Source organism: Astyanax mexicanus, chromosome 2, assembly GCF_023375975.1.
Source record: "Astyanax mexicanus isolate ESR-SI-001 chromosome 2, AstMex3_surface, whole genome shotgun sequence".
Taxonomy (NCBI): domain Eukaryota; kingdom Metazoa; phylum Chordata; class Actinopteri; order Characiformes; family Acestrorhamphidae; genus Astyanax; species Astyanax mexicanus.
The window spans coordinates 48,378,259-48,392,833 of NC_064409.1; the positions used below are offsets into that span (position 1 = coordinate 48,378,259).

General features: G+C 44.2%; 1 protein-coding gene across 3 annotated transcripts in view; it reads left to right on the forward strand.

Moving 5' to 3' along the window:
- Nucleotides 1-14,575, forward strand: part of LOC103044987 (mucin-5B-like) — a 60,122-nt gene that overhangs the window by 9,287 nt on the left and 36,260 nt on the right. For all 3 annotated transcript variants that reach the window (XM_049474417.1, XM_049474419.1, XM_049474418.1), the window contains exons 11-23: nucleotides 6,525-6,663; nucleotides 6,779-6,883; nucleotides 7,115-7,181; nucleotides 7,318-7,452; nucleotides 7,555-7,719; nucleotides 7,862-7,956; nucleotides 8,441-8,567; nucleotides 10,144-10,399; nucleotides 10,525-10,574; nucleotides 10,663-10,766; nucleotides 12,303-12,454; nucleotides 13,657-13,795; nucleotides 14,046-14,153. In XM_049474417.1, coding sequence (XP_049330374.1) covers nucleotides 6,525-6,663; nucleotides 6,779-6,883; nucleotides 7,115-7,181; nucleotides 7,318-7,452; nucleotides 7,555-7,719; nucleotides 7,862-7,956; nucleotides 8,441-8,567; nucleotides 10,144-10,399; nucleotides 10,525-10,574; nucleotides 10,663-10,766; nucleotides 12,303-12,454; nucleotides 13,657-13,795; nucleotides 14,046-14,153 — 1,642 coding nt within the window. The remainder of the gene's footprint in view (nucleotides 1-6,524; nucleotides 6,664-6,778; nucleotides 6,884-7,114; nucleotides 7,182-7,317; nucleotides 7,453-7,554; nucleotides 7,720-7,861; nucleotides 7,957-8,440; nucleotides 8,568-10,143; nucleotides 10,400-10,524; nucleotides 10,575-10,662; nucleotides 10,767-12,302; nucleotides 12,455-13,656; nucleotides 13,796-14,045; nucleotides 14,154-14,575) is intronic.

The window sequence follows — 14,575 nt, forward strand, 5'->3', positions numbered from 1 at the left end:
CCCACCCTCTCTGCATAACCCCTCCCAAGGGAGATGCCCCACCCCTGTCATCCTCGCACACAGGAGAACAGAAACATGCCTACAGGCAGCCAAACACACAACCCAGAGCCGCCACATAGCCCCCCTCCCAAGGGTCAGCCGTCCCGGCGACCCCACCAACCCAACACAAACCCTGTGTACAACAAAACATTTTTTTTTTCTTTTTTACAATCAGTCGCAAACAAAGTCATTAAGGCGGGCGGGCGGCCTCCGTGCCCGCGGCAGCCTGGAGGGGCCGGGCACAACACCGCCTGCCAGCGGCTCCGAAGAGCCAGAGTTCAGATCAGGCACAAGTGCAAGGCCGGCAGGTTCCGCACCACCGTCCACAGTGTCCGACAGTCTCGGCCTATAGGGGGCCAGCCTATCACGGTGCACAATCATAGTGCGTCTGCCCCACCGGATCTTATACACCACCTCCCCCAGCCTGGACGGCACCAAGCACGGTCCCACCCAGGCCGACTGGAGCTTCGGGCACAGTCCCTTCTTCCGCTGAGGGTTATATAGCCAAACCCTCGCCCCCACCGCCAACGGGTCCCCAAAGCAGCGCGTGTCGTACGCACGCTTCTGCTTCTGCCCGGCAGCAGACTGGTTGGAGCGCGCTAGATGGTGCGCTAATTCCAGTGAAGACATAAGGTCCGAGACAAAAGTGGGCATGTCCGAAGCGTACCCGCCCCTTCAGGAGGCGCCCCAAAAGCCAGGGAGACCGGCGTCCTCAGTTCGCGCCCGAACATAAGCAGAGCCGGCGTGAATCCCGTCGTCTCCTGCACAGCGGAGCGACAGGCCAGCAGCACTACCGGCAGGTGCCTGTCCCAGTCACGCTGGTTCTTGTCTGACACCATGGCCAACTGCGCCGCCAGCGTGCAGTTAAAACGTTCCACCAGTCCGTCACTCTGCGGATGAAGGGGCGTCGTCCTGGTCTTATGGATTCCCAGGATGCGGCAGACCTCCGCCATGACCTCCGACTCGAAATTTCTCCCCTGGTCGCTGTGCAGTTCTTCCGGAACCCCGAATCTGCAAAAGAACCACCAGAACAAAGCGATTTCCAGAGTCCGTCACCGGAAAGGGGCCCAGCACGTCCACGGCCACCCACTCCATCGGGCTGCCGCACTGGTAAGGGTGAAGTGGGGCGCGGGGCGCCCTCGAGGGGCCCTTCTTGGCAGCGCACACGTCACAGCAGTGCACGAAGAGTTCCACGTCGGTTCTACACCCAGGCCAATAGAAGCGTTGCCTCAGGCGCTTCAGAGTCTTGGTGACACCAAAGTGCCCAGCCCCAGGTGACCCATGAACTCCCCGTAGGACCGATCCCCTAAGCGCCCGCGGTACCACCACCTGAAAAACGCGCCGCCCGTTCGCCGGATCCTCCCAGGTATAGCACAGCACGCCGTCAGACAAACTAAAACTAGCCCAGTTGGAGCGCAACGCCTTAGCAATCGGGCCCAGCGGCACCACCTCCCCCCACGACGGTGTGACATTCGCACTGAGCGCGTGTAATGCCCACGATAATTCGCGATCCGCCCGTTGCGCATCGCGGAGCTGCTCTACGGACACCTGAGCCACCCCGACAGCCCCAGTAACATCCCCGGAGATTGCAGCGCAGCATGCAGTCGTAGCAGATTTCTCCTCAGCACGAGCACAATGTTTGCAGTCGGTGGCCACACACGGCCGGCGCGACAAAGCATCCGCATTACTGTGGCCACGGCCCGGGCGGTGCACAACCTCAAAACGAAACTCCTGGACTCCTGAACCTGCGACAGGAATGCACCGAGGCCGTGGTCGCTCGCATCAGTATCCACAATGAAACTCTCAGACACCTTCGGATACGCTAGAATCGGAGCATTGCACAGGCGGCTTTTTAGCTCCTCGAATGCCCGCTTCGCCTCGTCAGACCAGCGGAATTTCACACTAGGCTTAGTCAGAGCATGAAGCGGCGCTGCCACGTCCGCGAACCCCCTAATAAACCGCCTGTAATACGAGGCGAGCCCCACGAAGCTGCGAACCATTTTTGCGTCTCACGGTGTGGGCCAGTCACGGACCACCTCCGTCTTTTTGGGATCGGTTTTCCATGCCAGCACCGCTCACTACGTGGCCCAGGAAGCTCACGCGCTGCCTTAGCAGATTACACTTTGCCGGATTGAGCTTCAGGTTAGCCGCCTGAATCGCGCCGAGCACCATTTCAAGGTGAGACAGTGCGGAGTCGAAGTCGGTTCCGTGCGCCAAGACATCATCCAAATAAATGACGCAGCACGACCGCGGAACCCCGCATAAAACACGCTCCATAAGACGCTCAAAAGTGGCCGGCGAGTTACACAATCCGAACGGAAGCACCGTGAAATGCCATAGGGCTGAGCCGAGCGAGAAAGCGGTTTTCTCCCTATCCCCTGCCGCGAGGGGCACCTGCCAATATCCGCTCCTCAGGTCTAACGAGCTGAACCAGGCTGAGCCAGACAGCTGGTCCAGCGTATCGTCGATCCTGGGGAGCGGGTAGGAGTCAAGCTTCGTGACAGCGTTAAGTCGCCGATAATCCACGCAAAAGCGCCAATTTCCATCCTTCTTTTTTGCAATGACCACCGGGGCCGACCACGGGCTGCTCGAAGGCTCAATAATGCCCGTACTCGCCATCTCGCGGACTAACTGCTCCGCCGCTACGCGCTTTGCTAACGCCAGACGGTGCGGCCTCAGCCTGATGGGCTGGGCGTCACCCGTGTTTATCGAATGAACCGCAAGGTTAGTTTTAGTACAATCTCGCGCTCAGACACAGCGAAACTCGTGCGAGAACGGCCGATCAGTTGGGGACCAGATAAACCCACACAACTGCGCTCCAGCATCTCCTCTATCGGATCTACACTCAACCCCGCATCCAGTGGACCCTCTACCCTATCACGCACCGAATCACACACATTCCCTCCCACCAGTTCACTTACCCCTAACTCGTCGCGTATCTCTACGGGGAGTCCAGTCACCAGCACCGAGCCCCGTGCATAGTCAATGATAGCTCCGACGCGTGAGAGCAGGTCCTTGCCCAGAATGCACGGGTCGTTGATGCGTCCTACCCAGAACTGTTGTTGAAAGGGCCCCTTGCCGACATCAATCGTCAACTCCTTTAATCCTAGGAGACCTATAGGATCCCCGGTGACTGAAGAGAGAGCGATGCGCTGGCTGTTGTCAGTCACAAACTCGCCCGCTACCTCGGGTGAGACTGACAAGCCCGTGTCCACCAGCGCGTACACCGTCACTCCATTCAATGTGCATCTCAGGAAGTAGCCGCTGAGTCCGGCAGTTCCGGAAACAGATCCCGAGGGTAAGCATAGCGTTCCTGGGGCCACTGTAACCCTCACTGGGTGGTCCCAGCTCCGTTTCCCGGCCGGCTGCAGTGCGCTCGCTTGTGGCCACGCCCCCCTCAGCGCCAGCACTCCAGTTGGGCATCAGACCGGCTCCGACCCCACCTCTGTGAATCACGGGCAACCGGCGACGCCCCCCACGGTCCAGGATGGCTTGAGAGGATGCGTTCGGACCGCTCCGCCACCTCCACCGCGGACTCCAGGGTCTGCGGGTCGGCCAGCCTCACGTGTTTGCGCAGCTCGCTCGGCTCGAGGGCGCGCAGAAAGTGATCCAACGCGAGCCTCCTCTGGGCCGCTCGCGGAAACGTTGGGTAAGCTTGGCGGGTTAGCAGGGCCATCTCCGATGCCAGCACGCCCAGTGTCTCTCCCTGCTGTCGCCGTCTGTCCGCCACTAGCATTTTGGCGGCCGCCTCCGACGGTTGGCGGCTGAAACGTGTTCTCAGCGCCCGCGTCAGTTCAGGCAGCTCGCAGCGGCACTCGGCGGGGAGCTCGATCAGTAATCTCAGCGCGTCGCCCTGCAGCGCCAGGCAGAGGTTGGCTGCCGTCTCGGCGTCCGTCCAGCCCACACCGCCCGCCACGATCTCAAGCTGAGCTTCGAAGGCTGAGCCGCCTTCGAAGTCGGCGCGGCGTCCTCGCGCCATCCGCTCCATGAGCCAGCGCCGCCGTCCTCGCGCCGTCCGCTCTGGGAGCCAGCGCCGCCGTCCTCGCGCCATCCGCTCTGGGAGCCAGCGCCGCCGTGCTCGCGTCGTCCTCTCCCCGGCCACGACCTCCGAACAGCCCGCTGGCGCCGTCAGGTCGGAGCCCACTCCGCTGGAGAGCCTTGCCTCTAGTCCGTTGGTCCGCTGTCTTCCTCCTCAGCCGTTCGATTTCCCCTGCCAGCAGCTCAATATCTTCCAGCAGGGTCACTTCTGACACCAAATGTGGCGTGGAAGAGGAAGGAAGACCCGTGAGACTCATGCTGAATGCTCAATAGCTCCTTTATTAAACAGGCTTGCTACTCACTTACAGTCTTTAACAAGACTAGGAGAGCTAAAACCATTCCCCACAGAGCTCAAACAGCCCAAAGGCCACCAACCCAGCTGTGTGTCTCCCAGATGGCAGATCCAGAGTGGTGCCCACCCTCTCTGCATAACCCCTCCCAAGGGAGATGCCCCACCCCTGTCATCCTCGCACACAGGAGAACAGAAACATGCCTACAGGCAGCCACACACACAACCCAGAGCCGCCACAATATTCTCATTTATGAAAAAAGTACTAGAGACCCAGACTTGAGTAAAAGTACAAGTGCTTTATCAAAAAGTGACTTGAGTAGAAATTAGTGTTCTTTAAGCTCCATACTTAAACGGAAGAACTTGAGTTTTCCAACATGTTATGTATTTAAAGCTGTAAGTATTGGGATTTGGGGGGCCCTCTCTGGTGAGAATGGGTAATTGCACCAAGCATGCGGAAGAATCATTTTAAACTGGGCGGCCGTGATGCGGTCTCTTTTCAGACGGGTGAATCCGAGAGAGAGAGAGATATAGAGAGAGAGAGAGCGCGAGCTCAGTCAGAAACTTCACTTCAACTACACACTCTGGTTTTACTATGGGTGAATGTCTTTCTGAAGTCTCAATTGCTCTACCTGCCGCTGTGTATTTGTAGCAGAAAACAGGACAAAGAGTCTAAAAGCTGTGAGTGCGCAGTTGTGGCACAGAAAACAGGCCAGAGTCTAAAAGCTGCGAGAGTGTGCAGTTGTGGCACAAAAAAAGGGCTAAACACGGGGAGAATGCGCAGTAGGCCTTTCTCTCACAGCAGACTTCTGTGCTCTAATTGGAAACAAAAACAGCCTTATTTGTTAAAGTAGAATAAGATGAATAGTATGTTTACTGCTGAAGTGAACAAACAGAAAGAACTGCAGCAGCAGAAGAAAAGCATGGAGTGTAGTTCAGTACCATAGTTTAAGGGTTTTATTAAAAAGGATACTTAGCTTACTTTAATAAGGAGGATGTAGTCTAGCAAAATACTGCTACTAAAATATACCCCAGAAAATTCAGAGACAAGCGGCTGTTAAAAAGGTGTGTGTTGGTGGAGTAAATAAAACTTAACAGAGCATCAGGTTGTAATAATAACTAGTAAATATATTTGGCGAAATTGAAATGGTTTAGCGAACTGCAGTGCTGTAACCGTGAGCCAGCTGACCCGCTCTAACCAAACTATCTTACGTGGTTTCTCACTTTTCTTTAAAGACCAGTGTTATGACCGGTTGTGCTACCCTAATGTATATTTTAGTAAAAATAAGCACACTTTTAGAAATATGCTTCAAGCATGATATTTGGATAAGCTCACTGTTTCAGAAAATAAAGTTAAGGTAATGAGACATGATTAGATGTATTTTGTATTCTTAGAGCATATTTTGTATTTTTAATGACTATTTTTACTAGATTTGTTATTAATTGCTATTTACACTTTTGTATCACTCAGACAAAAAAAATGACAGTGAGTTCTAGATGAAGATAATCTGAAAAATCATAATAGCCTGAAAAAAAAACATAGGCTTGTGCAGGCGCACTGGTGGTAAGAGGCATATATCGATGGGTAGCACAACTCGTCAGAACACTGGTAGCAACATTGGACACTGAATATACAAAATCATAAGACACAATAATTGCAGGCACCTATAATAGTATAATAAATTATACGCTTTATTTAACAATAAGATAAACAAACAGTTTGATGAAGGCTTAAATGACAGAAGGTTAAGTGAGTATGGAGCTAAGAGGCTAACTTGGCTAACCTAAACTACAGAACTGGAGTTAGTTACCTTTATAATAAAAAATAAACTGCTCAAAAAAGAACTTATATCCCTTATCGAGTTTCGCTTGTTTGTTGTAACAAGTAATGTATTACGAGTAATCACAATGAATCAGAGTAGAAGTATTAAACTCATTAAAACTATGTAGTGAAGTAAAAATGGAAGGAGAAGAAACACATTCTAGTAGAGAACAGCATTTTAGTACTTACATACAGTAGTGGTCTCTTTATATTCTATATATACATATAGAAACAAGCATTGCATATTAATTAGATATTTAGTTTTGAATCAGTTTTTTATGCATTGGAGAAAATAACAGGTTTTAATGTTTTTATGCCCTTTGTGTTGTGTGTTAGTGTGTGTTCTGATGGACGATGGAACTGTCGAAAACTGAACTGTCCTGGTACCTGCTTTTTGCATGGAGGAGCTCATATCACCACATACGACGGCAAATCCTACACCTTTCATGGAAACTGTCATTATGTCCTTTCCAAGGTCACTATCACTGAATGTATAAAATCTAAACCCATTGTGTTATCACTAATATTGCCTAATCCTGTACATTGTACATTTTATTGCAAATATTTGAGAGATATGCTTTTCTTTTCAGGACAATACAGGGGATGTGGCAGTATTGGGGCATTTAGTGCAGTGTGGTCAAACAGACACTGAAACGTGTTTGGCTGCTGTGAAGTTCATCGTTTCAGGAACCACTGTAAGTATTGAACTGTTGGTCAAACTGTGAAACCTTGGGTATAACAGGGCAATGGAATTGCAGCAAAAGAAATGGTTATTTTGCTGTATTTTATGTAATTTGATTAGTAACAAAAGTCATATAGTGTGAAAATTAGTCTAGAATGTAGCATCTAGAAAATAATTGTTGAGTGTTACCACCAATGTCTGATATCGTATAAAACAAATACTTCATCTTATATCCCATGAACAGATTACCTTTCTATCCAGTGGCTCTATACTTGTGAATGAGATTGCAACTAAACTTCCAATTTCTAATGGTGAGTTGTTATTAATGCATTCTCTTTTGCTTACCTAACACATTATTGCAAATTTCTTTCTTTAATAATGTTAACGTGTAAGGATCAATGTGAAAAACTGTGTTAATATGTGATGTTCTCTTATTTATTGTCTCAGATCAAGTAACAGTCTTCAGGCCTTCTACATACTTCATCATTGCCCACACTCCAAGCCTTCAGCTGGTCATCCAAACAGTTCCAGTCATGCAACTGTACATTGTGGCAAACAGTCAGAATAAGGGAAATTTGAGTGGTATGTGTTCGACTCATTGAATGTTGTACTATTTTGAACTATGAACCTCATCTTATACAGTATAATGATACCTCTCAGCATAACATGCATTTTTGTCTTTAGGTCTGTGTGGGAACTTCAATGATGTCCAAATTGATGACTTTAAAACAATATTAGGACTGAAAGAAGGAACTGCTGCAACTTTTGCCAACACATGGAAGGCTATTCCCAACTGTCCTGATGTTCCTAACAGTAATCAGAACCCCTGCAGTATGAGTGTGGAAAAAGGTAGAGAATAGTTTTATGTGCATGTATCCAAAATATGATTGTACAAGTGTTACACATGATGAAGCAGTTACTGTATAAAATCAACATACAAATGGTTACATGTAAAAAGTCTAACATTTCAAATTGTTTTTTACTCTTTTAGAGAAATATGCCAAAGAATGGTGTAACATGCTCATTAAACCAGATGGAGTATTTTCTTCCTGTCATGCTGAAGTCAACCCCAATGATTACAAAGATGTAAGAATATATATTTTGTTACCTTATATTAACAAGGCATTGTCTTGTTCTGGGATGGCTGAGAAAGGGATGTTGGGACATTGCCTTTAAAACAATTCTATAGAGTTAAATATATGTTACACTAAATGTATATTGATATAGCCAGGTCTATAAGGTGATTTGCATCCAAAACCAAAACACCCTTTTATGTCAATGAATAAATTGGCAATCAAAATAACGTTTATTTACCTATTTACAGAGTTTTTATCTCCTGTAAAATACCATATCACATTAAAACAGATAAAAGTAAACATAAATATAGTAAAAGTAACTAGAAGTTCTCATTTTAAAAAAGTAGCTGTTAGTTAGTCAGAAGGAACACTGAAATTAAGTAGTTCTGCTCCATCTGTGCTAAAAACATTGCATGCCAAGATATTATGAATATGTACATCATATATCGATGTATTATTGTACTTATTTTATTTTACTGTTCATTTCTCTGTAGCGGTGTGTTTATGACACATGTAACGGTGCTAAAAGTGAAGAAAGCATGTGTGCAGCTTTGTCTTCCTATGTATATGCATGTGCTGCTAAAGGAATCCTACTCCATGGCTGGAGAAATCACACTTGTGGTAAGATTACAATTTTAGTCTAAAAAAAACTTTTTAAAGCTTTAATTTAAAAGCCTAACTCAAACTCAAAGTATTTGACCAAGCATAAGAAAAACATATTTCATGTTGTTAGACTGACAACTGATTTAGTGTGAAGGTTAGTCAACATGAGAGCTACATATACACAAAGCAAGACTAGAAATATCTGGAAATGTGTGACAGACTGTACCAAGTTAAGGAACATTAATGGCAAGGCAGGAGACAAAATGGAATTAGAAAAAAAAAAAAAAAACAATAGCAAGAGCACACAGGATTGGTATGACAGACTAAAATTATAGGGCAGGAAAGGTGCAGAGATGGACCAGAGAAACCATGAAACCCCATAAGAACTAGAAGAAGTGGCACACCAGTCTATGAACAGAGGTTTCTAGTCTATAATGTCTTTAAATAATTCCCAAAAATCTAATGCATTACCTTTTATGTGCACTTGATTATTAAGTATACAAGGCAGTGATTACTTTTAGTACATGGTGAATCATTCACAGGACTCCTAAAAGCCAGAACAAGCTGTTGCACCCACTACTGTCAGTGACAAATCAGTTAAACATTCAGTTAAAAAGCAGAAATTAGTTTGTTAAGGCCTTTGTGCCTTACTTTAATAGTCCAGACTCTGCTTCCTTACAAAGTTTATCTCCAACCCTAATGTAACTTTCCAGTTAATGGATCATTAACATTTGCTGTGGCTGTGGTCCTCCTGGAACATCTGAATAAAAGAGTCAGAGAGGCATTGAAACTAGGCCTGTTCTAGTTTTGATAATTAACACTTTTAAAACAAAATCAACATACTTTCTCTTCTCACTAAGTAAACACATTGGGCAATATTAAGTTCAGTAAAAATGATGTCTATATGTCCTACAATAAATCAATAACTTTATTATTTTCATAGGCGTGGGCTAGATCAGGGCTAGATCACTAGTAATGCAGACTTTAAAACCTTACAAGACTTCATTTTCAGTAGTGGTCTCTTTTGTCCAGGGATTTTCTTTTTACCTGATCTCTGAGTATTGCGGTGAGGATTTCATTACATTCTGCAATAAGATTGTTAGTGAGGTCAGAATATAGGATGATCAGCACCCAACCTCACCCCAAACTCCCCATCTCATCCCAGAAGTACTGGATGAAACGCCATCATTCCATTTATACCCCTCTGACCCACACCTAGCATTGAGACATGGTGCCAGTGGGTTAATGTTAATATGACTTATGGAGTCCTCTTCTGTTGGCAGTACGTCTCAACAGGGACTAGACAAGCTTTGTGTACGTTTCCATCTGTGTCAGCAATGGGCGTGGCTTAAAGTAGCTGAATGCATTCATTAGAAGTGGTGGCCACAAACATTTGGACATATAGTGTCCAAACAGATTGACCTATTAAATCGTCTACTTGTATGGACAAATGTTGTATAAATATAGAGAAGACTGACAAATGTTTAGCTGAAATTATAGAATTTTATAGACCACTTTAATACAGTTTTCTTACTTGTTTTTTTAAAACACTCAACCAGAGAATTTCTCATATTATATGTTTAATGTTGTGCAGATAGGTTCTCCGAGGATTGTCCAGGAAACATGCAGTACTCCTACAGCCGAACTAGCTGTGGGTCCACTTGTCGCTCCCTCAGTGAATACGATCCTTCATGTAAGGTGAAACACACACCAGTGGATGGCTGTGGCTGTGCTGAGGGCACCTACCTCAATGACAAGGGCGAGTGCGTGTCTGACTCCAGCTGCCCCTGTTACTACAACAATCAGGTTGTGGCCCCCTCTCAGGTCATCAGCGTGGACGGCGCTACATGGTAAAAATATGACAGTCAAAAAAGTGAAAAGAACAAAAATGGAGATTCAAGGCTTTTTTGTGACAGTGACGAGGAATTAATGTACATATATTTTTAATATTTATACAAGTATTTCTTTTTTGCAGCACATGCACTCATGGCAAGCTACACTGCACTGGGCAGCAGCAAGCTCCAAGTGAGCTCTAATTTCTTAATAAATCAGTTGTATAATGGGTTGTTTTTCCAGGTATTAATCTGTGTTGTTTGATTATTATTTGTTATAGATTGCAACGATCCTATGATTTTCTTCAACTGCTCAAGTGCTGGACATGGAGCCCATGGGGTAGAATGCCAGAAAAGCTGCCAGACGATGGACTCAGACCATTGTGTAAGTAAATCAGCAGATATGATATTTAAATAGATAAATAGATGCATAATTGGATTGCTAAATGGATCAGAAAAAGCAAGATTGATGAATAGATGGATGGATGATTAACTGTAAAACAATAAGATATGATTTTATTGCTGGTCTCGTCCTGGTTCTGCTGGTAAACAGCTTTGCTTGTAATTCTATTGTTTTAGTTGTGTTGATATTTAAAACTGATTGTAATATCACAGGGTTTTGATGTCATAACCATAAACAGTGATGGGAGTAACGGCGTTAAAATAAATGGCGTTACTAACGGCGTTACTTTTTTTCAGAAACGAGTAATCTAACTAATTACTCTGACTGTAACTATAACGCCGTTACCATTTCCGACACCCCGTTACTGCACGTTACTTTAGCAGCTGTATGAACTTTTCGCGCATACAGACAAAGGCGCAAGTGTGTGTGTGTGTGTGTGCGTGTGTGTGTGTATGAGAGTCACAAGGGAGGGGAGGATGAGACCAGGGTTTCTCTAGGGGTCCTCAGGCTCATCCTCAGAGGGAGACAGTAGTCTGTAGTGAGCACTTTAAATCAGGGATCTCAAACTCACGGCCCGCAGGCGATATTTTGTGGCCGCGACTTGAAATTAAATTTTAGTGTTAGTGCGGCGCGCCCGCAAGAAAAGACGCATCCTCTCCCCGTCCACCAGCCCAGCGCATCCTATTCATTTTAATAGAGAGAGCCGCTGCATGAGCGCAGCCCCGCCCTCCGACAAAAAGTTCAGCTGTGTGTGAGAGACGAGCCTCACACACACAGAACAGCTGCCTTTCAACCACGGAGGAGAAGCTGAAAACTGATTTATAGAACTACAGATCACAGTGAAGTTGATTAAAAATCTTAAACTTACGATTGACTACACCTATTGCTTGATTTGAATAAATAAAACGCAATAGTAACGCAATAGTTACTTTTACTCGTAACTAGTTACTTTTATAGTGGAGTAACTCAGTTAGTAACTCAGTTAGTACTTTCTTTGGAGAAGTAACTAGTAACTATAACTTTATTGTGGTATTGTTTCTGTAATGAATTATTAAAAATAGATCATTATAAGTTAGTTGTAGTTTTTTTACTGTTTCTCTTAATCATTCAATGTTTGTAGAGTTGTTTTTCTTTGCATTTATTTTGTATTTAGATCATTAAAAAGTCTTGTTGAATTCTGACTAGGGTTGGGCAGTAATAATGTATGCTGTGTAGGGCTGTGTATCATAAAAAAAAATGTCAATACCGATACCCAAAGGGTATTTTTTTCCATACCTTTTTCTAAATTTCAACCAAAAAGTACAAAATACAAAAAGCGATAATTATTTTCACACAGTGGATTTATTTAACTGCCGATATGAGTAACTCATTCTCATACTGTCATTATGAGAGGCTTCATATTTTTGGATCTTGTGGTTAAAATAAAAATAGGGAGGTATTTTTTTTGTTTTGTTTTTAAATCTTAGAATGCTTTTATTTTCTTTTTTTTTACCTTTGCCTATATGTTGTGTGCTACAGGAGAGCATGCACTGTACATCAGGGTGTGTCTGTCCAAATGGACTACTAGCTGATGGAAATGGAGGGTGTGTTCAAGAAGATTCTTGTCCTTGCGTTCATAATGGAGTCTCCTATCAGCCTGGAGAAACAGTTCAAGAAGACTGCAACACATGGTGAGAAGACATGGTGTGGAGCCACTGATAAGGTGGTATGAAAAATTTTGAGCACCCCTGATAATTTTCTGATTTTCCTTTATAAATCATTGGTTGTTCGGATGAGCAATTTCAGGTAAATATATTATATAGCAGATGAACACAGTGATATTGCTGAAGTGAAATGAAGTTTATAGGATTTACAAGTGTGCAATATTTCTTTAAACAAAATTAGGCAGGTGCAAAACCCCACCAGAAAAATGACATCAATAATTAGTAGATCCTCTTTTTGCAGAAATAACAGCCTCTAAACTCTTCTTATAGCTTTCAATGAGAGTCTGGATTCTGGTTGAAGGTATTTTGGATCATTCTTCTTTACAAAACATCTCCAGTTTAGTCAGACTTGATGGTTTCTGAGCATAATATTCAGGTCTGTGGACTGTAATGGTCATTCCAAAACGTTGTACTTGTGCCTCTGCATTAATGTCTTAGTAGATTTTGAGCAGTGTTTAGGGTCGTTAAAGTATCTAACCCTGATACAACTTTAACTTTCTTACTGATTCTTAAACATTCCTCTCAAGAATCTGCTGAGATTGACTGAAATCCACGCGATCCACAACTATAACAAGAAATCTCTGAGATATCTTTTTGTATCTTTTCCCTAAACCATGATGGTAAACAATTTTGTTTTCAGTTCATTTGAGAGTTGCTTTGAGGCTCCCATGTTGCCATTCTTTAGAAAAGATGCAAAGAGGAGAAAAACTTGCAACTGGCTCCTTAACCCTTTCTCATAATTGGATTCACCTGTGTATGTACGTCAAGGGTCAATGGGCTTACCAAACAAATTTTGTGTTCCAGTAATTGGTGCCAACGGTATTTAAATCAATAAAATGACAAGGTTGCCCAAACTAATGCACCTGCTTAAACTGTTTAAAGAATTATTGCACACTTTTTGTAAATCCACTTCAATTTCACTTCTTAAATATCACTGTGTTCTTCTGCTATATGATATATTTAACTAAAATTGCTGATCCGAACAACCAATGATTCATAAAGGAAATCCTGAAAATTATTAGGGGTGCCCCAATTTTATCATACCAAAGTAGCTGTTGATAATAATAAAAATAATAATAATAATAATAATAATAATAATATAGTATTAAAGAATGCTGGTCATCCTGATCAATGGTTAATACTTGCTGTAATGTGTTATAAATATTTAGCACTTGCAGAAACAGAACATGGAGCTGCACACACAAAGAGTGTCCTAGCACTTGTTCTATCTATGGTGATGGCCATTACACAACTTTTGATGGGAGAAGATACTCTTTCAGCGGAGACTGTGAATATACACTGGCTCAGGTGTGTTATTACTCCTAGAACATTTTTATTGTGTGTTGATGCAAAAAATAGTGAGAACAAATCTGGCAAGTAGAGACTGTTTTAGACTAAACAAAGCTAACAATTAGTTATCTAATGTAGAGCAAGTAGAAGCAGTGTTTTTCATTTTGAAAAAAGATTCCCTAACAAGCTGGGTAAATGTGGCCAACATACAATATACTATATTTTGCCACAGCAACCCATTGAATCTTATGGTGTCTCCTCCTTACAGGACTACTGCAGCAACAGCTTCACTGGATCATTTCGTGTCATAACGGAGAACATCCCCTGTGGCACAACTGGGACCACCTGCTCCAAATCTATTAAAATCTTTCTAGGGGTAAGTTTATATACAGCAGCACATCATTACACTACAGCATTGAGAGTAAAGACTAATTTATACTTCCTTAACTTATAATAAATAAACACACAGGTGTAGCTAACAACAGTAATGCAGCATGAACAAACAACATACCAGAGTGTTTGAAGCCAAAGGTCATACACAGAGGATAAACAACACAAACCATGCGCAAGGCAGAGAGCAAGTTCCAAAAACAGGCAAGAGTCTAAACCAGAACATAATCTTAAACAGAGGGGATAAGCTAAAGCAGTAGTCAATAAACAAACAAGCAGACATCATATACGAAAAGACTGCGAAGATAAAAAGACGCATGGTAGAAGAGCTAGGAACTAGATTCAATACCGGGCACAGAGAACAGGAAATGAGGGGTATTTATAGAGGGAAGCACAGGTGAGAACAAT